At 50.8% G+C, this 26,475-nt stretch overlaps 1 protein-coding gene across 8 annotated transcripts in view; it reads left to right on the top strand.

The window, feature by feature from the left end:
• PHACTR1 (phosphatase and actin regulator 1) overlaps nt 1-20,770 on the top strand; it is a 302,874-nt gene extending 282,104 nt beyond the window's left edge. For 7 of the 8 annotated variants that reach the window (XM_060163681.1, XM_060163682.1, XM_060163683.1 and 4 more), the window contains 4 exons: nt 6,744-6,799; nt 11,643-11,704; nt 16,191-16,331; nt 19,033-19,446. In XM_060163681.1, the coding sequence (XP_060019664.1) occupies nt 6,744-6,799; nt 11,643-11,704; nt 16,191-16,331; nt 19,033-19,176 (403 nt within the window). In that variant the 3' untranslated portion in view covers nt 19,177-19,446. Of the gene's footprint in view, nt 1-6,743; nt 6,800-11,642; nt 11,705-16,190; nt 16,332-19,032; nt 19,447-19,930 lie in introns of those variants that run through there. The other variant, XM_060163677.1, reaches the window with a different exon arrangement.
• The last annotated feature ends 5,705 nt before the right edge of the window (nt 20,771-26,475 follow it).

Raw genomic sequence — 26,475 nt, 5'->3', positions numbered from 1 at the left:
CCTCTGTCCGTAGCTGCTGTGTCTCCATGGTCTGTCAGCTGGACTCCCTAAGAACTTGCACATCGACCATCATAGCCTAGCCCAGGTGTCCGTCATCCTCTACCAGGTGTGCAGTAGCCTCCGAGGCTCCTATTTAAACTGCCTCTTGGGTCTCCCAACCCATTCTCTGTACAACAGACAATGTGATCTATTGTAAACCTGAAATGTTCATTTGTTCCTCCCCTCTCCTATCCTTAAAGGTAAACTCTTCAGTGACTTCACATTGCTCCTTGGGAGATCAGATTCCTTAACATAGCCTCCATGGGCACATGGCCTGGCTCCTGGCTTGTTTCCCACCATCCTTCTTCCCCTTGCTTTGTCCATTCCAGGAACCTGGCTTCCTCCATCCTCCAGATCTGCGCCCAGACACAGTATCACTCCCTCTGGGAAGCCTTTCCTGACCTCCTAATTTTGTCAGGTCCCAGTATCACTGCCCCAGATGCCTCACCATGGAACCTCTTACTAGAGTTTTATACTTCTTTCTATGACCATGTGAATTTTTTTTAATTTTTTGGTAGTTTTTAAAAATTTTTATTGAAATATAGTTGAAATAGATAATCAACAAGGACCTACCGTATAGTACAGGGAACTCTACTCAATATTCTGTAATAACCTATATGGGAAAAGAATCTGAGAAAGAATAGATATATGTATATGTATAACTGAACCACTTTTCTGTACTAACTAACATTGAAACTAACACAACATTGTAAATCAACTGTACTCCAATATAAACTAAAAAATTAAATTAAAAAAAGAAATATAGTTGAATTACAATATTGTGTTAGTTTCAGGTACACAGCAAAATGATTCCGTTATACACATATATATTGTTTTTTTAGATTCTTTTCCATTATAGGTTATTATAAGATGTTGAGTATGGTTTCCTGTGCTATACAGTAGGTCCCTGTTGGTTATCTGTTTTATGTATAGTACTGTGCATATGTTAATCCCAAACTCCTAATTTATCCCCCTGTCACTATGTGATTAATGTCTGCCTCTCCCAGCCCCTTCCAGTCTCTAAGTTCCTGAAGGGCAGGACCTTGATCTGTTTCTGCTCGTCACTGGACCCCGATGCCCAGCACAGAGCCGGCACTCAATAAATAATTTGTGAAACGAATGAATGAATTTACATTTGAATGTGGCTAAGTATATAGCATCTGTTTTAAGAACCGGTCTTGACAGGAATGACATAGAAAGAGTGATGATGTAATTCCAAGAACCTGAGAGGGGAAGGGTCCAGGAGACAGAACCCTGACAAAAACATGATCCCCTTCACAATTTTGCCTGGCGCCCAGCCCGCCTCGCACACATCTGCTGATCTGTTTTTGGCTGACCCTCTTGCTAGCCAAGCTGAGACACTGAGAGAGTCTGTAGCGTCTTCTAAACTGCCATGAGGGTCTAAATCACGTCCAAGTTGCCGGCCGTTTCGAGGGCATTCTATTGCAGTCCAGCTCCTGAAAAGTATAGCTCCAGTTTTAACCTGCAAACTTTCATCACTAACGCGCCCCTCTAGGCTTTGAGCTCCTAAGAGCTATCAGTGCTCAGTCCTCAGTGAGGTTCTTAGTCAGCGTTGGGTAGATGGGTGGATGAAAGAAGGAAAACAGAAGTCGGGATTCTTACGACTTGATGATCTTATCCAGGGGTCTCAAACTCAGGGACAGGAATGATTGGAAAGGAAGAAAGCAGGACAGGTATTATCTGAGCGAGGGCTGGGGACCGGGCTAACTAGAACAAACATACCCTCTCTAAAGTCATTCAGGGGGGCAAAAACTGTAACCTCTGAGCAAGGAGAGGAACTTGCAGAGTCAAATGCAACCCACTGGACATCAGTTTGCAATCTCTGATGCGTAGGGTATTAATGGTTGTGGTAGACAGAATATCTCCCCCTCCCAAAGACATCCGTGTCCTAATCCCCAAGCCTAGGAGCCTATAACCTTTCATAGCAAAAGGGACTTTGAGGCTGTGGTTAAGAATCTTGAGTTGAACAGATTATCCTGGATTATCTGGGTGGGTCCAGTGTTATCACAAGAACGCTTGCAGTCAGTCTGAGATTGGAAAATACGACACTGTGGGCTTGGAAGAGGCACAGGGAAGGCAGGGCACTTCCGGAAGCTGAAGAAGGCAAGTGAATAGATTCTTCCCTTCCTCCAGAAGGGGTGCAGCTCTGTTGACGCCTTGGTTTTAGCCCACAGACACGCATTCCAAACTTCCGACCTCCAGAACTGTAACATAATAAATTTGTGTTGTTTTAAATCACTATATCTGTGGTACGTTGTTACAGCAGCAATAGGCAACTAGTACACTGGTTAAGAGTGTTGAGACTGTAGAGCCGGGGGCCTGGGTTTAAGTCTTGGCTCTGCCCTGTGCTAGTTCTGTGACCCGGGGCAAGGTATGCAACTTCCTGTGCCTCCCTTTTCCCCTTTGTGCAGTGGAGATGCTGATAGTACTACCTCAAGGGGCTGACCTGAAGATTAAATGAGTTAATATATGTGCAGTTCTTAGAACCACGCCTGTACTTAGGCATTAAATCAGCATTAGCTTATTCAATTACTCTTGTTATTTGCAGAGAAAAAAACATAGGGCTGAGCGGGTCCAATACCTTGTCCAGGTGGGTTCAGGGCAGAGCCAGGAGTGGAACCCAGGTCCCCTAACTCCTGAGCTGTTTAGCACTTTGTCATTAAGCCACAATATCATTTTCCTACCGAATCTCATTTTCAAAGTCAAAACAACTAGTTATAGTACATGCCTTTCGGGAGGGCTTAGCTACATTTTATATCTGTGATTAGCCTGGATGTCCTCAGACCCTTTCGAGAGAAGTGAAACGTGAATAGAAGGCCTCATTTGAAATCGTGTGTTTAATGATAAGGCTGCCTAGTTAATAGCAGCATTTTCTCTGGTTAGATTTCAGTCACGCATTGTTTTGTCCCCTTCAAACATGTCACATAAGAAGAACAAAAACAGAAAAAGGCCAGAATAGAAGCAGGCAACGCCTCTGGTCGTGGGATCCACGGGCTGCTTAGCACAAGCCGGTGAGGGAACCTTCTGCAGACACTTCAGGGCATAAGATTCCAAAACACTCCCCCCCACCTTCTGAGATGCAAACTCCACCTTGAGTCTGGAGGGCTTCTTCAAAACATACGGCCCCCAAACCCAAGCTTCATGTAAAAACCTGGGTTTTACTAAATGGTCCCAGAAAGGTGGCTGTGCGTCCCTACCAAAGAAACCAGTTTTCTCAGGGAAAATAAATTGAAAGGTGAGGCAGAGCCTCTAAGAAACTCATTCTAAGTGGAGTCAGGAGTTGCATTCCAGACCTATGACACCAGCTTGCCCAGCTGTGTAATCTCAAGTTTCTTCCTACAGTCTGAGAATGCTGTTTTAGAAAGGACAGGAAGACTGCTGAGTCCAAATTTGGAACCTCCAGCATGAATTTCCAGATACCCAGAGGGCCCTTATCAGGGTGGATAAGTAATCCCTTCATGGGATGTTTTGAGAAGAAAATGAAGAATAGACGTGAAAATGTTCTTACAGACTTAAAAACACTTTGGAATACCATTTCCAGCAGTTTCCAGGGTGCTAAGGGGTTTGCAGACAGGTATCTGATCAAAACTCCTTTCTCTGGCATTGAGGCCCATTCCCTGTCTACAGCCTAAGTGGTGATGATATTGGGGAATCACAGAATGAGCTGTCAGTGAGCACTGGGTTTAAAATAGTTACACTTGGCAACTCCGTGGACTTCTTATCTTCACTCTGGGTCTCCAGAGTCCATGGTGTAAACATCTTGCCAACAGTACACGCCAGTTGCCACTGTTTCGGGAGGGGCTGTAGCCTCTGCTGCCGGGACGGCACTCTTTTTTACCCCTTAGTCCCGTCGTAGGACTCAGAGGGGCCTCAAACTCCTTCCACAGTTTTCTCGTCTCACACACACCTCATCCCAATGGGGGAAGCAGAATGCTGAGTAATTAGCTGCAGGATTGTTAAATAATTTTCAAGAGCCTCAGAAACACAAACATCTCTGTGATGCTGAGGCCCGTTGCGTGATCATTCCTGGAACTTTATCCGGGCATGTGGTTCTCTTTTTCTTTTTTTTAAATATAAGTTTCAGGTCTACAGCATTATAATTCAACAGCTGTATACACTGCAATGTGATCACCACCACAAGTCTAGTTACCATCCGTCACCATACAGTGACCCCCTTCACCCATTTCACCCCCCCCCAGCTCCCCTTCCCCTCTGGTAACCACTGATCTGATCTCTGTGAGTTTGTTTCTGTTTTATTGTGTTTGTTCGTTTCTTTGGGGGTTTTTTAGATTCTAATAGGAGTGAAATCATATGGGATTTGTCTTTCTATGTGTGACTTATTTCACTTAGAATAATACCTTCAAGGTCCATCCATGTTGTTGCAAATGGCGAGATTTCGTTCTTTTTCATGGCTGAGTAATATTCCATTGTGTGTATGTACCACATCTTCTTTATCTATCAGTGGACCCTTAGGTTGCTTCCATATCTTAGCTATTGTATATAATGGTGTAGTGAACATGGAGGTGCAGATATCTTTGCAAATGAGGATTTTCCTCTTCTTCAGATAAATACCCAGAAGTGGAATAGCTGGGTCCTATGGTAATTCTAGTCTTAATTTTTTGAGGAACCTCCATACTGTTCTCCATAGTGGCTGCACCAGTTTACATTCCCACCAACAGTGCACGAGGGCTCCCTTTCCTCCACATGCTTGCCAACATTTGTTTTGTGTGGTCTCTTTGATGATAGCCATTCTGACGTGTGAAGTGATATCTCATTGTGGTTTTGATTTACGTTTCCCTGGTGATTAGTGATGTTGAGCATCTTTTCATGTGCCTGTTGGCCATCTGTTTGTCTTCTTTGGAAAAATGTCTATTCAGATCCTCTGCCAGTTTCTTTTTGTTGTTTAGCCTTTTTTTTCTTGTAAAGCAACATATTATGTTTATTTATTTATTTAACATCTTTATTGGAGTGTAATTGCTTTACAATGGTGTGTTAGTTTCTGCTTTATAACAAAGTGAATCAGCTATACATATACATATACCCCCATACCTCCTCCCTCTTGCGTCTTCCACCTTCCCTATCCCACCCCTCTAGGTGGTCACAAAGCACTGAGCTGATCTCCCTGTGCCATGCGGCTGCTTCCCACTAGCTATCTATTTTACATCTGGTAGTATATATATGTCCATGCCACTCTCACTTCGTCCCAGCTTACCCTTCTCCCTCCCCATGTCCTCAAGTCCATTCTCTATGTCTGCGTCTTTATTCCCGTCCTGCCCCTAGGTTCTTCATGACCTTTTTTTTTTTTTAAGATTCCATATATATGTGTTAGCATACGGTATTTGTTTTTCTCTTTCTGACTTACTTCACTCTGTATGACAGACTCTAGGTCCATCCACCTCACTACAAATAACTCAATTTCATTTCTTTTTATGGCTGAGTAATATTCTATTGTATGTATGTGCCACATCTTCTTTATCCATTCATCTGTCTATGGACACTTAGATCCTCTGCCCATTTCTTTCTTTTTTTTTTTTTTTTTTGGTGTTACGCGGGCCTCTCACCGCTGCGGCCTCTCCCATCGCGGAGCACAGGCTCTGGACGCGCAGGCCCAGCGGCCATGGCTCACGGGCCCAGCCGCTCCGTGGCATGCGGGATCCTCCCGGACCAGGGCACGAACCCATGTCCCCTGCACCGGCAGGCGGACTCCCAACCACTGCGCCACCAGGGAAGCCCCTCTGCCCATTTCTTAATCGGGTTGTTTGCTTTTTGTTATTGTTGAGTTGTATTAGCACTTTATATACCTTGTATTTTAACCCCTTATCAGATATGTGGTTTGCAATTATCTTCTTCCATCTGTAGGTTGCCTTTTTGTTTTGATGATAATTTCCTTGGCTGTGCAGAAGCTTTTTAGTATGATGTAGTCACACTTGTTTTTGCTCATTTCCCTTGCCTTTGGAGTCAGATCCGTCAAAGCATCTCTAAGAACGTGTAGTCTCCTCTTCGGTGCCCTTCCCATTCTCTGGCAACTTCTGCCCCTACCTGGTGCCGCCCATTGTCTGCCCCCGGCCCCTGCTGTTGCACCATAGCAAGTTCATATCCTGGCTGTGATGTTTCACTTGTTGTGGCTAAATTACGTGCCGGCACCAAGTGTCATTTCTGTTCCTGTTCATTTGCCACCTTGTGTCTAATAAGGCTCTGGTGGCAATGGGTGGGGACCAAAAGAGCAGCTATTGTTCTCTGCAGACAGACGTGCTCTCTCCCGTCTCCATGGGGCCGTGAGCCTCTTTGTGTTCTGAGTCTGCACAAACATGGCAAGAGGCAAGCTCTAGCCTCGGGGCCGGGGGGAGAAAAGCAGAGGCCATGCTCCCGAAGTTGGGAGGCCACACGAAAGAAAGGGACTTCTGTGAGAAGAGTCCATGCGCCTGGAGGCCCGGAGGAGCAGGGCTGGGGAGGGGCCGAGGGAGGGGGTTCGGCTCCACGTGACATCACGTCGGTGCCTTTCCTGGGGTTGAAAACGAGGAACTCAGGAGGCATTGGTGGTGAGCGCCAGTCTTTCAGGGCACAGGATGGAACAGGGCCTCCAGCCGCTGACCCTGCCCCATGTGTCTGCGACGGCCGGGGAGATTAACGACCCAAGGAGGCTATGATATGGTCCAAAAACTTTTCCTGGATTTCTTCCGCAGGCGACTGAGCCAGAGGCCAACTGCAGAGGAGTTGGAGCAGAGGAACATTTTGAAACGTAAGTGACCGAGCCCGTGACGAGCGCTGCTGTTTCGTGGTGGCTTTGGTTATTGTTTGATGGCAGGCCACAGGGTTTCTCCTGTGTGGTGGTGTGGAAACGATCGAAACCCTCTCTGGTGGTGGAGGCTTCGCCCTTGTGTGTTCGAACATCTGAGAGAGCATCCCCACAGAGCAGGCAAATTCGAATGCACTTGGTTCGCGAGGACCTCAGGGTCTGCAAGAACCTGCCCTTCAGCGGGCTGCCAAGTCAGAGAAGCTGAAAGGTTTGAGTGAGAGAACTTACTAGTAAGTGAGAGTTGGGGTCACCTTTAAAGCCAGACTGGCTGAAAAACTGCAAATATGATACGGATGGCTAAAATAGGGCAAGTAGCCATTTGAAAACGAAGACCAGAAAGTGTGACTTTCCACTGCAGCCAGCTGCTGGGGATAAAATCCCCCCTCCCTCTGAGCATTAAACCTAAAGTCTAAGAGAGCATTTCCAAGGGGAAATCCTTCCTGGCCTCCTCTCAGGCCTCCTCCAACTGGCCGCTGGTATAGCTGCCCAGGCTGTCATTGAAGAAAACTCGCTGTCACTGTGTCTGTGGACAAAAAAAGCCTCTTTGGTTCAGGACACAGAGATATTTGCCTAAATACAGAAAGTCCATGTGGTGCTTAAAATACCTATTTTTAAAATGCTGAAAGAAACCAAGCATCTCATGGGCACCAACCAGTATGCCTCCATTTAGGGGGAGATATTCAGCAACTGAAAACTAAAACCTCTCAGCTTCATCATGCTACACTCTCACCGACACTGCCCTCTAGATGGTCAACAGATACTTTTAGTTTAATTTCAGACCCTTTCTCCCCACACGTCCATCCCTTTCTGATTTGCTCCAGAAAAGAGAAATACATGCTACGCAGAGTTTTACAGAACTTCTGTGCTATGCACGCGCACGCACGCACGTACACACACACCCACGCCCCGGTCGCGTGAGGCCCCTGCGTGAGTAGCTGGGTATTTCCACTTCGACCAAACGAAAGTGTTCCTGATTTTGCTTTTCTCGCCTTGCTCGTTGTGGCCTTGCGACTGGGTCCGCGCCAGATGGTTTGCTGTTGAATGTCACGGGCGAGGGCTGTGATGGGGGGGCCGGTGTCGTGACCCACAGGACCCGTGCCCCAGGGCACCCACCTGCGTGCCCTGTGCCTCCACCGTCATCCTGCCGCACTGCTCCGGCTTCGGCCACGCCCTCGCCTCGCAGTGGCTGTTCCTTTCAGCCTTGACCTTCCTCAGTCCTGAGGCCACCTCCCCCATTTCCCAGATCTCTAGGAAGTTCCTAACGAAGGGGGTGCCTTTAAAAGTTTCTAAGTTTACTTTGCCGTGAAACAGAATTCGAATTCTTTCAGATGATTTTCCTGGTTGGGGAAGCATTTGGCCGGCGTGTCTCCCTTTCTGCCCCAACTTGATAGCTGATCCATTATAAATTGTCTACCTTAGAGAGAAAGAAAAATAAAAAGGTGTCCGTTTGTTCCTAAAGCCAGAAATCTGGTGAACGGGCTTTCTTCTTCTCCTTTTAAACGTCTCCCCCAGATGTGCCTCACACGCATCCGTGGTCCTGCCGAAGGAATCTCTGTACAACTTTCTTACAGGGCCACATGGTCCCCAGCCTAACTCTTAAATGTGAAGGGGCTAAAAACGTCTGTGGAATTGTTCACGTTTCAGAAGACAGCACTTCTCTTGGCGAGGGCACAGGTTTTGGAAAGAGAAGGCAGAGAATCCCCAGCTCACCTGCTTCCCAAAGGCACCAGCTTCCACACCTCGTCTGCCCAGATCCATGAGAGGCGGCGGGCAGGCCCCTCGAGTTAGGTTTTTCTCACCCTCCAGAAAGACACTCGGGTCTTAGAAACAGTTACTTGCGTCCAGTGAGCCTGGGGGCTCAGGTTCAGGGGAGCCAGGGGCTTACAAGTTGTTCCCACAGTTCCCTTTCGTTGTTGCCTCTTGCGTGTTTGTCCGTTTGAGCAGTTGCAAATTGAAGGATCACTTGACCACATTCAAACAGGGTCATCATGTCGCAGTTTCAGAACTTTCCGGAAAGGAGCTTATTTTTCCTGTCGGTATTTTTTTTTTTTCCTCCTGCGTTCTGAAATTTTGTTTTCCGAAATAGCTTTTTCTTTCTCTTTTTAAAATCTTGTGTGATTGTTAAACAAGAAATGTTTCGTGGTATCAGAGGACAACCCTCAAACAGTGTATTCTGAGAATTATCATCTGGGCTTTTAAGTCAAGGGATGAACCACATCTCTAAGTGTGCAGGAGAGAGGCCCAGAGCGGTGGCTTAGCTGGGCGGTGGAGCTTTGCAAGCCGGGCCTGACTCCCATCCCAGGCTGCCCGGCCCTGTGGGCAGTACTGGCTCCACTGGGCAGCCAGTGAGACCCTGGGCACATCTGAGCACACAGTGCACTCTCTGATGGTGGCAGCAGGCCATGACCTCGAGGGCTTTTCCTGGTCTCCCTTCCCACTTGCCCAGTGGGGCTGTCTTGGTCCCCGCTGCCTGAGAATTCATGACCCTGGGTTTGTAAATGGCTTTGAACTAAAGGTATAGATTCCGTAGGTGGTAGCTTGGGGCCCCTAGCCCTCGGAGGGACCTCAGGAACACCTGTAGGCGATGAGGGCTCGGTGCTCTGGGCAGGATGTCGACCTTCACGGTTCGGGAGGGGGCCTGTAGGAGGAGGCAGCTCCGAGTGGAGTCTGAGGCCAGTAACCAGTGAGGAGGAGAGGGCTAGCCCTGAGCAAAATGGGATGGGGGGAGGCAGCGTAGCCAAGCAAGAAAAGGAGCTGGACTGTTTGTCTCTCTGTTAGCCATGGAGTGTGTGGCCAGCCGCTCAACCCCCCTGGACCTTCCTATCCTCATTTCCAGACCACGAGCAGTAGCCTAGGTGGTCTCGTGGGCCCCTCCTGGCCCTGATATGGCTACAAGTCTGTACATTTCAACCCAGTGCCCTCGAGCTGCCCCCCGGGCGCTCACCATCCACTCTAGACCTTTCCTTCCGTCCTCCCTCCCACCTGCAAATGCAGCTCTTGGGGGCTTCCCTTCTTCTGGGGCTGGCAGTCTGCCTCCCAGTTTCTCTGTGATACATTAGTTCATACTAAGATAGTGATGGCTGACTAGCTGAACAGGTTTCTATCCAAGAGAAATTCTCATTTTTAAAAGGAACCCTGGGGCGGGGTGGGGGGAGGAGGACCTTTCAATTCAAAGGAAGGAGCTCTCGCGTGGGGTTTGGGGCAGCGGGGACCCCTGGGGACTTTGGCCCACGGCAGGATGTGGCCATTTCTGGAGCTGCCAAGGTCCAAGATCCCGGTCACCACAGGCAGTCACACTGGCCAAACCGTGCCCCCGGGGGTATCACTCAAGGACGTGAGTTGTGCTCTGAGCCACCGCCGTTCCTTCTGGCGGGAGTTGTTGCCACCTGCCGTGTGAGTTAGCTGAGGCTGTGGTTGCTGCCATCAGGCTGGCAGGAAGGGCGAGGGCACCCCCCTTCTAGGCACAAGGGGGTCCCTGTTTTAAAGCCCTGTCCTGTACTGAGACCACTCAAGGGTGAGTGCGCACTGCGCGGCAAGTTAATGGAGTTATGGAACCATAATTTCCAACGGTGACTTCAAAATGAGGGAACAAGGGCCCTTTTGATGCAGCCGGTGCAAAATCAAGTGGCAGTGGTGGTCTCTCTCTGATGCCACCCTCAGTGCAGTAGACAGGAAGCAGAGGCATGGGAGCCAGGCTGACGTTCGTGGTTTTTCTTCAAGTTAGACAGTATTATGCTGCGATCCGTGCTTCCATCGCAAGGCCTGGGAGGAAAGTGAGGTACCCAAGGTCACTGCGTTACTTAGATACTCCCGCGTTCTCTGTCCTCCGAATCTCTGCTCCCTTCGGCGCTTTACACACCTGATGCTAAGTCACCCCACATGTTGAGCTGAGAAGGTTTAAGCTCTGGGGTCTGCTCTCCTAAGACGCTCCTTAGAAGTCTACATGTAGGCAGTTGTATCCCACACTGTGGCCTCACACGTGCTCTGTGGACTTCTTGGAAGATTCAAAGAATTCATGGAATCAGGGCTTGTGAAAGGTGAGCATTTTGAAATTCCAGCCTTGCGTCTGGCATCAGCCGTGCCTCGTTTTGTTTCTGTGGCAGGTGGCAGGCGCCCCCGCGGGGCCCGGCTTCTGTTCCATCCACGCAGGGCACCGGGCACCAGGGCCACATCACAGCGAGTCCCCTTCGGTCGCTGTGAGGCTTGAGGCAGAGCTGCGTGAGGCCCAGGTCTTGTCCAAAGAAGGGAGCCTTACCTCTCCCCGGATGCCTGTGTCACTGCAGACAGTACCCCACTCTTTCAGGACCTACCTCCTTGCCTCGTAGCCCCTCCTCTTGGCCCAGCGTTTCGGCCTGCAGACTTGAAACCCCGTGTGACGTAAAACAAAATAAGGTCAACCCACTCACCACCCATTTGAAACAGTACAGGCAGTTTGGAAAGTGTCCCCACAAGCAGAAAGGGTGGCCAGGGTAGGGGACGGGAACTCTCTCCTCCTTTTCAAACTGAGCTGCTTGGGGCTTCCCTGGTGGCGCAGTGGTTGAGAGTCCGCCTGCCGATGCAGGGGACGCGGGTTCGTGCCCTGGTCCGGGAAGATCCCACATGCCGCGGAGCGGCTGGGCCCGTCTGTGCTCCGCAACGGGAGAGGCCACAAGAGTGAGAGGCCCGCATACCGCAAAAAAAAAAAAAAAAAAAAACACACCGAGCTGCTTGGCCTAGAACCTGCAGAGCTTGCACCTTTGTGCGACACTGCTGCCAAAATCTAAAGCGTCTTAAATGTTTCTTTCAGCTCGGAATGAACAAGAGGAACAAGAGGAGAAACGAGAGATCAAGAGGAGATTAACTCGGAAGGTGAGACGATTCTCCATGCCGAGCTGGGGCGGGACAGGGGGCCACCCTCCCCTGCTGTGCCCTGTGTTGGCCTTGCAGCTGCCTGGCCCATTGGAAGTGACATTAATGGTTCCATTCCTCGGGTGTCAGGGCATGCGGCTCTCTGGACTCTCCAGGACCTCTCCAGGGGCCAGTGGTCCACTCAGCTTCATGACCCTCAGTCCTTTTGGCTGGTGACACTGGCCTACCCCCAAGCAACTTGATGTCAGGTGCATTCTATTTGCAGGTACAGTGAATATTTTGTTTTTAAAAATTCACTGTAACCCCATGAGGCAACTGGAAATTCATTATCAAAACCACAAGTTCAAATGTATCAGTTATATGCTATGACCCTGGGAAAGTGCGAGTTTTCCTTGTCTCCGCTGATACTCTTCCTGACTGTTACCTAAGAACTATTTGAGTTTATTATGCTAAATCCGATTTGAATTACTGAATTAGGAAAATGCCAAAAGTATTGATAAATCTAATGAAGATGTTTGAAAAGCACTTAGATAAAAGAAAGCTAGAATTTTTATATGTTTTTAACCCCCAAAGTAGATGGCTTGGCAATGTCATGGAGACCCAAGTGGATCTAATTCTGAGTGGCCTCTTTGATAATAAACTCTTATTTGAGGCTACTCTTGGAGGATGTTGACAGCTTTAATTAATGACACAGAAGGTGTACTACTATATTCTGTCTGACTAGAGTGTTTTTCATCAGCCTCCTACAGTGACCATCTTGAGAGAAAGATACTCAAAGCTTAGAGACAGTTAAGAGACCCATTAAAATTAATTTTCTAAAGGTTTGTTAATAGATTTTTCTCCCTAGAAATATTATGCAAAGGAAGAAATTCAGAGATCCTGAAATATCGTACCAATTATTCAGGTGATGATTTGTGTTTCTCAACACTCTCTTGCCCTTAGAGCATCCCAAACATATGGTGACAAGCCAGACACCATCCCAATTAAAGGGAGTAGGATAAGCAAGGGCCTGACAAGCCGCTGACGGGCTGGTGTCCCCTGGTGGGAAACTCGAACAAGAGCTAAGGGCCCTCACTTCCTCCAGGTGCCCTCCCTCCAGTCAAGGTCTGACTCTTAACATCCTTAAGACCACCCAGCCTTTGGACGCAGGGCATCCCTTTTCCTGAGACTGAGTAGTGAGGGGGACCGGGGGAGATGCATTATTCTAAGTGTGTCTTTGAAATGATGAGGTTATCAAAGGGAGACTGCTGATGACCCCTCGTTTCTGATAGAGAAAGGTCTAGACATTCAGAAAAAATGTTTAATCAGATTTTCATAAAGTTCATTGGACTTGATTGCTGGGACCCCAAAATTCTCCTAAACTGTAGGGTTTCTTGCTAAAAACTAGTAATAGGGAAAGATCTGGACATGCACCTAATTCTCATCTCTTTAAAAAGAGCATTCGATTTTGCAAGGGAAAGCTTGACTAATTGCATAGTTTGGCAGGACGGGCCGAGAGAAGAGGGTCTCCTCCCACACCCATCTGCCCCGGGAGGGGTAATGCTAGGGGTGGGGTTTCTGCAGGTCCTCAAGTCTATCGATAACTGCCTCTTCCTCCCCCTGGTTACCTCTCTTTCCTTCTCCCAGGAAAACTGCCTTGTAATTTCAGCATTTGCCTCCCCTGGGACTGGCTTGGGGAATTAGAAATAATGAGCCTGAGTGAAGGGATAAACTGTTTATGAGGGAGAGACCAGAAGCAGCGTTCACATCTGGTTTTGTGAACAGAGATGTGGAGCATGCCAGCAGGTAGGGAATCCATGTCGCCTCCTGGCTCTGGGCACGTTCTGTTCCTCGGGAGCCTTTATCACACCAAGACCAGAAGCCAGTGGTGGGGGATGCTCTTCGCTTACCCTCAGCCCGAGGATTTCCTCAGTATCATTCTATTTAAGACACTGAGAAAAATAAAACACAGTAGCAGATGCTGAGAGCCACAGACCAGGCATTTTCTTCAGCCAAATTGAGACTAACCTAAAATTTCCATGCTTTATCTTGGGATAAATGCCTGCTTCCCACTTCCAAAAACTCGCTAGCTGGCTGGCTGGATGGATGAATGGGAAGAAGTATTGGAGGGAGGATGGCTGGAAGGGAGGAAGGAATGGAGGGAAGGAAGGGAAGAAATGTACCTGGGTCAGGTTGTATTAATAGTGGAATTGGGGTCTCAACGTACCCTTTTGTTGAGTAATTGGTTGCAAACGATATTATTGCTGCCGTAGATGGAAACATAACGCTACCAACCTCTGCACCCCACCCCTTCTTCCAGCCCAGCATCCGCAGAAAACCAACTTTGGCTGCAAAGATCGTTTCCTTAGTGTCCAGGCAAGGAAGTTGGGTTCACGCACCCCAAGGGCTAGAGCCATCCAGGAGCCAAAGGCACCTCTCCTGAGCCCCGTGTGGCCAGAGGTGTGAGCCCTGGCTCACAGCAGAGTCCGGGCAGTGGTTCTCCCGGCAGGAGAACTCGGCGTCCTCCTCACTCACTCCCTGGTGGCACTGGGGCCCGGTCTCTTATTGATCTGGAGAGGTCGTGTCCAATCCCCACCAGACTCAGGCATGAAGAACAGCCCCTCACCTTCAGAGCCAACCTCTAGGTTTCTGTTCACTCCAGACTCTACATAGACAGGCTATTAATAGAATCCACATCATGACTGTGAGAAATTGAAATTAGAAATTCCGACTTTAACAACCTTTCTCCTGTCATGGCATACTTAGAAAATAGTACTGTTTGTCTAACACCCCAGGGCCAGCTAGTAAGTCCTTAGAAACACAAACTGGGGCTTGGAGTAGAAGTCTTCATGCCTTGTGGTATTACGGTAAATGCCTACGTACTCTAACGACAGTACAGAGCGCCCTGCACTCACATCTTGGAGTCAGGATAGGCCACCAGTTTTGTTTACAGCACCCCTAACCATAGAGCGTGGGAGACCTCTGGTTTCCTGTGACGGGTCACAGCTGATGCCAAAATGCCCTGTCCCGGGAAAACCAGGGCCACCTCGGGACAGACTGCAGCCACTCTGAGTGGGGGAGCTACACAGCGTCTAGACAGGTGACCAGTGCCACAGCCCAGTAGGCCTCTGAGCCCCAGGTTTTTCCTCCCTTGGCCAAGGGGGACCCGCAGGCTGCTTTGGTCCTGTCCGGAGCCTCGCAGTAGCTGTCACCGTTCTGCTCGGCACCAGCCAGGCAGTCATCTAACGATGCTCTTCCATCGTAGGCCGGTTGGTAGCAAGCTGGGACACCCTGGCACCAGCCAAGGTGTACGGCAGCTGCGTGATATACAGTCAAAACAGCCGGGGTGGTTTGGATTCACTTGCGTGTGTTTGTTTTGTAGGCCTTTGTGGTAAGATTCTATTTGACTGCATCTTCTGTGAATAGAATTAAATACAGTCTAGGGCTTAGAGAAAAATTGCTTTTAACTAACATCGGTTGAACATGAATTGACAGCATCCTAAAGAGAGAGCAACTGTGTTGCTCCAGAAGAAATAAATCTGGTGACAGGAAGAGATAATAGAAATGTCAGCCTTATGTTGTTAAAGTACAAAGGAAGGATGCTAGCGGGTAACACTGGGAGATGGTTGAATAATTCACTTGTTTCCTTCCTTCACCACAGACCTATCCAAAGGGCCCGTCCGAGTCTTCTTTGGCATCAACGCGGGCTAGCTCTGCCTTTGTGGACTCACCTTTCATTTGAGCTGTTGAGGGGTAGGGTCTCCCTGACCTCATAAACCAACATACTCTCATTCCTGCACACCCCGGAGTTTGCATACCGTTTGCACATACACTTTCTTTGTGTCTAAGACACATACACAGAAAGTATTACAAACCCATCTTGCAGAGAGCACTACATTTAACACACAGATGTGGATTCACAAATCGAGAATATAGAACTGTTGTGTGTTGGGCTTCCCTGGTGGCGCAGTGGTTGAGAGTCCGCCTGCCGATGCAGGGGACGTGGGTTCGTGCCCCGGTCCGGGAAGATCCCATATGCCGCGGAGCGGCTGGGCCCGTGAGCCATGGCCGCTAAGCCTGCGCGTCCGGAGCCTGTACTCCGCAACGGGAGAGGCCACAACAGTGAGAGGCCCGCGTACCGCAAAAAAAAAAAAAGAAAAACTGTTGTGTAAGGTTTCTGTCACCTGATGGGAAAGGTAGGACAGACGTGGGAAGATCCACACCCGTGCACAGACACCCCACGTGTACAGACCGAGACGCTGCAGTGTTATTAAGAGACAGCCTGGCTGGCTGAATAGGCCTGGAGGCGCTCATGAGTTAGTAAACTCCTTCACGGAGTCCTGGAGAAGTCCAGGAATCAGGAGCCCTGTGTCCCCTGGGCCCTGCCCCTCACGTGTGTGATGCATCAGCTGCCTCTCTGGACCTCGTCTTCCCACCTATAAATTCACGGATGGACCAAGTGATCTAAACGTCATAGGCTGACCACATCCATCTCTCCGTCCCGCAGCTCAGCCAGAGGCCCACAGTGGAAGAGCTGAGAGAACGGAAGATCCTCATCCGCTTCAGCGATTACGTGGAGGTGGCCGATGCTCAGGACTATGACCGCAGGGCCGACAAGCCCTGGACCCGCCTCACCGCTGCCGACAAAGTAAGAGGGGCGGGGAGGGGGCGGGCCCACACGGCCAGCCGGGTGTGGGTCTCCAGCTTGCCGCCCGGAGACTGCGTGGAGCCTGGGCGCAGAGCCAGGGCGCCTGGGTCGGTACCGGGGGCTGAGTGGCTGCCGGGCAGGCTGCGGTGCTGCTCCCGGCACCTTTCCCCAAGGGCTCCAGACAGCATGCAGAGAGGGCGCTGAGCTGGTCCTCCCCTGCCCTGGAGAAGGCTCACGACAGATGCCTTTCATCCGTACACGTATCTCAGGGGACGTCTGCTTGGGGGTCCTTTGTGATTCTTACCCAGGCACCATGAGGAACTGGAGGGTAAGGGCCTTTAAAAAAAAGTGTAAGACAATAACGCGGTGCAGTGTGCAAGTGACAAGAAGGGGACTCGGGGACACCGGGCACCTTCTCCTAGAGTCCTGCCTTTGCCCCATCCCTTCCCGGGGCAGGTGGCTTCCTCACAGGCCATGCAGGAGGTCACCCGGAGCCTGGCCTCTGGCTGGAGTGTGAGCCCAGGGAAGCCGCTGCACTTGGGAGGCGGGGAGGGGGAGGGAACTGACGCGGCCAGAGGCACCTCCCAGAAACTGTCCCCCTCCCCACGCCCCGCCCCGGGGCAGGCCAGCCCCCAGGTCCTGACGAGTGGAAACCTCACCTCTACCCTCTATAGGAATCATGGTGAGCAGCCCCAAGAACCAGCACCCCTCACCTCGGGCAGGAGACAGGCCCCTCCGTCCCCCCCCGGGCAGTTGTGTCACGTAGATGTGACCTCGCTCTGTTGTTCACACTCTCACTGCAGCGTGCTCGCTGACCAAGGCTGAGGGAACTGGCAAACGTCTAGGGAAGGTACCAGCTAGAATCCTAAGCAGCTGTGAGGGAGCCTATCCAGTTCCTCCGGGGCTGCTGGGAGGCAGTGCCCACACCTCCCACCCCCGCAGCCAGGCACTTTAACCGAGTGCCTTCCTTCCTTCCTTGGGAGGAGCCATTCTGATCCTATGTAAAGACTTTTCCAGGGGGTGGTGGGGGGATGAATTGGGCGATTGGGATTGACAGGTATACACTGATGTGTATAAAACTGATGACTACTAAGAACCTGCTGTATAAAAAAATTTTAAAAAACAAAAACAAATACAGGTCAGGAGAGAGGTGAGACAGGCACTCACTCTACACTAAAACTAGTAATTGTAAGACAAAGATACATTTTTGGAGAGTAGAGCAATGTATCTTTTTGTTTGGGATATTTACCAATTGCTGGTATAGTCTTCTGGTCCCATATCAAGGGCCACATCTGGAGGACTCAGACTATAGCATTCCTTCCATGGCATAGAAGACATTCCCATTGGTCTCTCTTAGACCATGTGGTTTTACTGCCTTAAGGCAGAGGAGCTTCCTTGGAAGGAACGAAGAGGGAAGCCCCCAACCAAGAAGAGGGAACGTCAAGTCAGCTCCTTCCTGCCTGGGGGATAGTGGGAAGGAAAAAAAGAAAAGGAAGCTTATGGAAGTACCTTGTCAGGGTTCTTAATCTCCTGTCTTCAGTCACATTTTTGAGGCAGAATTGTGAGAGTAAGAGTGAGATGATACGGCTGAAATTTCCAGAAAGGAATAAACTGGAGGACAGCCACACCAGCAGCAAGTGTGGTACCATGTCCACTTTGTCCCAAGTATTAGCATTGCTCTGGTAGACGGAATTGGCTAGGCCAGTGGGCCTGAGGTGGTGGCCCTCGTTGCTAATGGTTTGATAAGGAGATAAAAACGCTTTGAGGACTAGCGGACCAGCAGCCTCAGAAGCAGATTGCCTGGACTTCAGCCGTAGGTGAGGACATGAAACAATGATTGTGCTGGAGCATAGCGCTCTGGGATCAGGCTGGATAGAGAATACAAAGTACTGAACACAGTGCTTGGCACACAGTGCATGTTAATGATCACAGCAACAAGAATACGGTCAACTATCGTGTGACCATTAAAATGTTTACAAATAACTATCTTAGGAAGAAACGCTTGTGTTATTACATTTTTAATGGAAGGGTACAGAGTGTGTATCTTTAATATAAAATACGCACAAAGAGGACTGTAAAGAGAAATACCATAGTATTTAGAGTTACGAGTCTTCCAAAATGTGTCTACCTGCTTTACTGTTGCTGGACAGTGCTGCTGTGAGGAATAATGCTGCTAGGAACGTTCTTTTTCCATGTCTTTTCATTCACGAGTACACACGTTTCTGCTGAGGTTGAATCTAGAAGTAGAATGTGTGTGTCCTGCAGTGTGGAGAGGGTTCGCTGCTTTAGTAGTAATGCCAAAGTGTCCCAAAGTGATTGTATGAATTTACACACTCACCAGCAGCTTATGAGAGTTCTCATCGTTGCCCATTTCGGTGAACACGTGGTATCATCTTAGCCCTTTTGGGAGGGTGTGTAGTGGTTTCTCAGGACGGTTAGTTGCATTTCCCTGTTTTCTGATGAGCTCAAGCCCCTTTGCATACGTTGACTGGCCTTTTGTGAATGTCTGTTCAAGTCCCTTGCCCATTTTCTCATGCATTACTTTTATAATCATAAAAGTAGACTTCAGGTGATTTTGTTTCTCCCGGTGGAAGAATCCGTTTTATGCAAGTGTATGGCTTTGTCGAAGAAAGAAAACATAGGAATAAAAGGTGAGCTGCTTTCCATCCTCTGCACTCTCATGGGCTTCTCTTCCTTGCAGGCTGCCATTCGGAAGGAGCTCAATGAATTTAAAAGCACTGAAATGGAAGTTCACGAATTGAGTAGACATTTAACAAGGTTAGTATCAAGTGGGTTTTTTTTCCCCTCCAATTATAACATTTACCCGCAAACTGAGCTATCCTAGCTGCTTCTGGAGGACAAGTGGTGAGGTGGGTGCAGTGAGGGGAGAAGATAAAAGAAAGAGCTACGTGGGGATCCACAGGTTCCACTGTGGTTTCTGAAAGTAAGGGAAGGAGCATGAAAGGCCCAGGCTGAACGCAGCCTTCTCAAAGCCTCGTTTTTAACTCATTCAAACTGAAGATCTGCTAAATGCCAGACCACCAACATGGTGGGTATTTATGAGAACATAAGCTGAGGAGAAAAGATCACTTGCCAATGTACAGCCAGTCAGCGGAGACCAAACTAGGATAAAGTACCGAATCCACACGGGACTTGGGAAGCGGGATCACGCCTGATTCCATGTCCTTCTCCCAGACAGTCGTGTGTGATGCTACCTGGGGAAACTGAAGCACAGAGAGATAGGAGGGGCTTATACAAGGTCACAGGGCTAGTCAGCGACGGAGCCGCTGACTGAGTTCTTCTGACCCTCTCTTTTGGTGAACATCTGGAGAAACAGTGCCTGACTCGGAGACGCGAGGCTGGGGTCCCCACCTTGCTGCTGAGTCCTTGCCTGGGCTGAGGGCCCCGGGAGCTCCAGGCTAAACTTCTCCAAAGCCAAAGGTGAACTCGGTGGGCCTGAAGTTCTTGAGGGGTACTGTGGAGATTTAAGCCTCCCCGTGGCTGTCAGAAACAAGGAATTCGAGGATGGAGATCTTGGAGTGTCCAATCCGACACCTTTCGCAGCCCCCGGGTCTTGACTGAATTATTTGTTTTCCTAGGTTTCACCGACCTTAACAGTCGAATTCCTCTTGAGTGCTATGCTGTCTTCAAAACATAAGTTTATAAGAACCATAAGTGCTGGTATTTATTCACTTCCCCATTACGATGTAAATCTTCTGAACGACCTTTTTTTAAAAGAAGAAGAAAAGGAAAAGGAAACACAAGCAGGATGGCGATGGTTACAGGATGGCGATGGTTACGGCTCCGTGGTCAGAGGTGCTGGTGCCACTGCTGATAAGGGACTGTGCCCTGCCCCGGGCAGGGCCGAGGACACCGGAGACTTTCCAGCACTAGGAGAAGCCCTGGGCCTCTCCGGCCAGGCTGGCAGGTACCACGTTTGTTCAGGCTCCGGCGAGCCTTAGGCGACAGACACTTTGGAGGCAGAGTCCAAGGAAAGCCAAGGTGGTGGATCTGGCCTGGGATGACTGTGCAAAGCGGGCGAGCCGGCTGGCCTTCTAGACTTGGCCAGATACACTGGCTCCAGGTGTGCCATGTGGCTGGGGGGGCCCCGAGGCGGCGGCTGCTGAGGGAGCAGCGTCCTCCTCTCCCTCCAGCCGTCACCCAGGCCGTGAACTGAAGGGAGAGCCCTTTTCTGGGGGAGCCTGTGGCTGACAGTGCGTGCCCCAGGCCTGGAAGGCTGGCACGAGCGCCTGTCCTGTCCCCTCAGGCTGAGCCGGGCTGCCTTCCAGGAAGCTCTGGTTTAGAAGGGGAAAGTTGTCAGTAGCAAAGCCCGGTGTCACGGGTGATCTTACACATACCAACAGCCACGGGCGGCGTGGTGGGATCACACGTGTGAGCATGAGACCCCTTTTGAGGGCATAAGGGCTGGGGTGACAAACTGCTTGGCCCATGTTCATTTTCTCTGCGTGCCCCAGGGCTGGTGACCGGGTGGCTTGGCCGTTAATGGCCTTTGAGTCAAGGACCGATGCCTGCAGGCCAGAAACCATTCCTGAAAGGCTGCTGGTGGACTGGTCCTCCAGAACCACCTGAGGGCCTTCCAGGCTTGCTTTGCACTGAAGAGTCTGTGCAGAAGCCCCAGCGCTGGGCAGACGCCAGCCATACCTGCTGTGCTGGACCTTCCATGCCTGCTTCGCTGGGGAGCATCCTTCCTCTCCCCCTTGATGCTGGTGAGGGTGACTGGAGATGTATCTCTGACCACCCTCCTCTCTCGGGACCACAGGAAAGCAGCGGTGACAGGGTAGGTGAGGGTAGGATGTGCAGTGGAGGAGGGGCCTCTCCCAACCCTGACTGCGCTCTGAAGGAGGCCGCTTGGGCTGCTTCCGGTTTCCTTCCTGATGGAGCCTGTAGGGCCCTCAGCCGTGCAGCTCTGCCTGGCGTCCTGCCGTGATCCTGTAGGTCCTACCAGCTCTCCCAGTGATGGCTTGCTCTCTGCCACAGAGGCCCAGGCTTTAGAAAGATGCCAAGCTTGGGCTTCACAAAAAAAGAGTTAACTGGTCCCCGCCCCAAAACGCGTGGGATCAATTTACTCTTGGGCTCCACAGCCATGGGTGAGGCCAGGTCCTTTTCCGCTGGCGCTCACGGCCCCTGTGGCCGGCGTCACCGTGCACTTGGCAGGGAGCTTGGGGCAGCATTCCAGGCAGTGCCCGCCGGCTCGTGCCAAGCTGGTGCACGCTTTCCTCGCAGCGCCTGGCGCCCAGCCCCAGGAGGACGTGTCACCCCATCCTTTTTTCTCTGAATGGTGAATCCGCATAGCTACGGCCGTGGGTGGGGTGACTGATTCAGGGAAGATGTGGCCAGGGCTGTAGCGCGGCTTTACTGACCTTTGAAAGTGCAGGCGGCACGCCAAGGGACGTGGGGCCCTGCCGTGTACCTCCTCCGCGGCGGGCGCGTCTTCCAGGCTGAGGTGCCCGCCGGGCCAGGATCTGAGTCTGGGCTTCCTGGGGCTCGCGGTGGCCTGGAGCGACAGTCAGCCTGCCCCTGGCCCAGGAGCGAGTCCTAAGGGACCTCACTCCGCTGCCTGGACGCCTCGCAGAGGCCAGTGGCTTCTCTGCTGGCCTTGGTTCCGGGCCTTTCAGATTCCCCGGGAACACGATGCCTAAATCGAGTTCCCCGCAGCTAGCCAGCGGTCCCGGGTGCCCGCCCAAAGTGCCCTACGGTTGTAGCCACTTTGTGCGTGGAAGAAACTGAACGCAGTTTCCACTTCTCCTCCTGCAGGGCAGCCTTGTCCCGAAGTAACTCCCTGCAAGTGGAAGGGTGCCCCTCCCGTGTCACCACCCGCGAGCTGGGCTCTTCCAAGCCCGCTGTAAGCAGCTCAGCAACTTCCGTAGGTCACAGGGTGAGCCCTCTGCTGTCTTTCCTTCCTTGAAATCTTGAGGTCTTTATAGAAATCTATCCAAATTTCCTTGTTGCCACATTGTTATGACAATTGAAAAATGTGTTTCTTTCTTTCCAAGATGACGATTCCATATTAAGGGGGAAAGAGAAGATGGGCTGGCTGGTTTACAAAGCATCCCTTTTCTGGAAAAGCTGCAGTTAGAGCCTTTTTCATTTGCATTAGCATCAGAAGAAAAACGTTGAGATTTCTCAAAATGTTTCCCTCTCGAAATCAAATCGCCCCAAAGTCCCCACCCCATCCATGACGGAAGAGACGGCCATCAGCCTACTTACTGTTTCGAAATTGTTGATATTTTCCTCCCCAAAGGGCCTCAAAGCTCTGTAAAACTTTAGCCTTTATGTCAGATTAGAGAAACCAAACGACGTGACGGTTGATGTGATGAAAACCTCCGAGCTTATTTTTCTCCTGCTTATCAACGTGTATTTATATTTGCCGAATGAAAATCATGGTGTGTGCTTCGGTGAATGGAATTTCAGGCTCTCCCTGTGCACAGCCAGTGGGCGAAGGTCACCTTAAACAACTTTTTCTTCCCAGTTGTCTGTTGATCCCCAAACCGGTTGCTTTTTTCCAGTTGCTTCCCGGGTGTCTGTACATAGTTTGTCTTTGTACCAGAGCACTCGCCTGTGTTCTGCTGTAACAGCCACCGGCTGTATGAGGAAGACAGTGTGAATAGAACACAAATTAAACTGGATCTCTATGGCCTAGGTTTTGTACATACAGAAACTGCATGGTATTTAAATTATTGTTTGTCTCTAATGATGTATGCAGTTTCTTTAAAAACAAACCAAAAAAAAAAGTCTTAAAAACAAATCATTTCCTTGACTCCTGTGTTGTTTTATCGACCACCAGCAGGAACCACCGAAAATTCTTGGTTTGGCTGGGGTAGGGGTCGGGGGAAGGGGTAGGTCAGCGCATCGGCACAACAGCAAGTTATGAGGACACAGAACCAGCTCGTGTTATTTGGTGTTATCGGGGAAGGAAGGACTGTTGGACACAAATAACTTTCTAGATGAGTCCTAGCGTACCAAAGTTTTTTTCTTCCAAACTTCTAAAGAATATCTAAATGTATTTACCAACTTTCTGTCCTTTCTGTCCTGATGAATATAAGTTACTGCCCCGAGGGAAGGCCCCAGGCAGCTTTGTTCTTTGAGTACTTACGTCTGCCCCCTTTCTTGAGCAACCTGAGAATTTGCTTTATAGGACAAAGACCTTCTCCGCTCAACCTTTTGGTCCTGTCTTGTCTTTTTGAAGGTTTTAGGGGAAGCAGGAAGGGCTGCAGTGCTTGCTGGCTGCGTTTTAGGTGGTGGGATTGTTGATAATATGCCCTTGGTCTGGTAACCTAGGAAGGTGGCTCTGGGCAAGAGGACCTGGCACAGCGCCGTTCCCCTGCGCCACTGCCAGGAAGCACCTGGGCGTCCTTTCAAAGCGCAGATGCTGACTCCGAGGGCTAGGTGGGCCTGGGATTCTGCATTTCCAACTAGCTCCCGGGCCGTGCTGATGCCCCTGGTCCAGGAATCACACTTCTGAGCAGCAAGGGCGTGGGAGATCAATCCAATGGGAGCCACCTTCCCTGTGCCTGGGAATCACCAGCCTCAGAAGATCGGCGTGACCACTCCTTGTAACAAGCGGGGTGCACTGTTTTCTTTGCTGAGCAGCAGCGGCAAAGCCCTATTGGGGGGTCCGTGTGACTGCATCACAGTCTGCGCAAGCTCTCACCTGTGCAGGAAGAGGGACGCCAAGCTGGCGGGGCCACAGCAGAAAGCGGCAGCAAGCGGTTTACAGGAAGGATTGCAGGTTGCAGGCTAAGAGCTTCTCCATCATTCTGCCGTCTCCTCACTCCAGAATTCTCTGACCTTAAGTCAGAACTTGGCTGCAGCTGCCTAGGGGAGTGAAAGGACTAGAATAAGAACAGCTCCAACAGGCTCTGGCCTGCAACACAGAAGGAAACTGGCCATCATCCTAAGAGAAAGCTCTTTACGAAGAAGGTCATGGCTACACGTTCTCAACAGGTAGAGGACCTGGTGTGTCCACCCTTGGATCATCATATTACGAAGTGGTGGCCCTGCCACAACATCTAACTGGACAATTTTGACCAAGTCACTTAATTTCTCTGGGCATCAATGTCCTCCTCTGGAAAGTGGGGACACTGAACTAGGTGTCCTGTAGTGTCCTTTAGGACATCAGCTTTCTAAGATTTGGGTTTATCTGAATTTTTCAAACACTAAACTTAGTCTTTAGCAAAGAGTAAGCTTTGGGTAAGTCCTGCTGGGGAAGGCTCTCGGAGAACAGCTTGGATGCCACACCTGCCACCCCTCCCTGCCTTGGGCTGGCCTCCTGGAGGGCTGCTTGGCACTGGGACCTGCGCTGTCGCACGTGTCTCCGTGGGGGCTTGTCCTAAAGCTGCTGTCAACCCGATTATGCCGTCCCGCCTCCCCCTTCCTCTGGGCAAAGCATCCTGGAGGGGCTTGTAGGCTTGAGCAGTGATGCTTAAGAAACGGCCCACTGTCCCCTACAGTGCCCCCAAGTTCAGGGGCACCTCGATGTGGGTACTTACCCCTGATTATTGTTTGATGCTGGGAACGTCCCCTGGCTGGCGCCACGGGCCTAAGTGCTGTCCTGGCCTCAGATGACTCCGTGTCTACAGCTGCCACTCAGGCCCACCCTGGGCTCCTGACCCAGGTGTCCACATGTCACAGAGCAGCAGTGTGGGTCAAATCGATGCCCTGGGCTCAAGTTCTGGCTCTTCCACCCCTTACTAGCGGTGCAGCTTTGGACAAGTTACTTAATCTCACTGTGCCTCGGCTTCCTCAGCTGCAAAATGGGAATAATGGCACCTATTTCTAGCCTGGCAGGATTAAATATGCGTAAGGTGCTCAGCACAGGGTCTGACACAGAGTTAGGCCTCACTACATGTTAGCTCTTGAGGACCTGGCCGAATGGCAGAGCGGGAAGACGCTGAGCTCACCTCCTCTCGTGGGCACAGCAAAATTACAACTGTTTGCAGAGCCACTGCTGATGAGAGAGACTGGAGTCTAGCAGAAAAGATCTTCTACCACTAAAGATATAAAGAAAGAACCACAAAAAGACGGTTAGGAGGGGCAGGGGCAGGTTTAGCCAAGACCCACACCCCAGGGTGGGCAGCCCACAGAAGGAAGGATACTTACAATGGCAGAGGTTCTCCCCGAGAAGTGAGGGGTCCAAGCCCTACATCAGGCTTCCCACCCTGGGAGTCCTGCACCAGGAAGACAAGCCCCCAGAACGTTTGGCTTTGAAGGCCAGCACGCTGACTTTGAGGAGAGCCAGGGGGCCACGGGAAATAGACTCCAGTTGTAAAGGGTGCTCACACGTCAGGACCCAGGGAAGAAGCGGTAATTTGAAAGCAGCCTGAGTCAGACCCACCTGCTGATCTTGGAGAGCCTTCCAGAAAGGCAGGAGGCAACTGGAACTCACACTGGGGTCACAGACACTGTGGCAGCCATTTCTGGGAGCTTGTCTACCAGGAGAACACCGGGGCTGGCAAGCACCATTTTGGAATCCTCTCTAGCTTCTTAGCACCAGCTTCTTAGCACCAGCTTCTTAGCTGCTCTGCCAGTCAGCCTGTCAGGAATAGCACTGGGACACCTCAGGCCACGCAACTAACAGCGTGGGGATACAGACCCACCCACCAGCAGGGCTGCTGCCTTAGGACCCCCTGAGCCCACAGCTGCCCAGGGACACAGCCCTGTCCAGAGGGCCCCAGAACTAACCCCATACACAGCGCGCCGACACCAGCCCTGGGACCCACCCACCAGCATGCCAGCCCCAGCCCCAGGACCCCCATCCCTGCAGCCGGACGCCAGGATCCAGCTCTGCCCAGCAGACTGCCGACACTAACCCCAGGACCAGCCCCACACACCAGGACCCCTGGGGCATGGCCCTGCCCACCAGCAGGTCAACACTAGATCTGGGAACCCCAGTCCCCACCCCCAGAACGCAGCTCTGCCCACCAGTGGGCCAGCCCGAGCCCCAGGACACTCTGAGATTCCACAGCCAACTGTCTCAGGACCCAGCCCTACCAACCAGCAGCCTGGCAACGAACTGGACCAGGGGCCAGCCATACCTACTAGACTGCCCGCAGCAGTCAGCCCACCACAACAGGAGAACCCAGGCAGCCCACATAGGGGGCACCCCTACAGCATACATACAGCT

The sequence above is a fragment of the Lagenorhynchus albirostris genome, chromosome 10 (genome assembly GCF_949774975.1).
Source record: "Lagenorhynchus albirostris chromosome 10, mLagAlb1.1, whole genome shotgun sequence".
Lineage (NCBI taxonomy): Eukaryota > Metazoa > Chordata > Mammalia > Artiodactyla > Delphinidae > Lagenorhynchus > Lagenorhynchus albirostris.
Note: the sequence above shows the minus strand (reverse complement) of the source record. Positions and strands in the feature narration are given on the sequence as shown.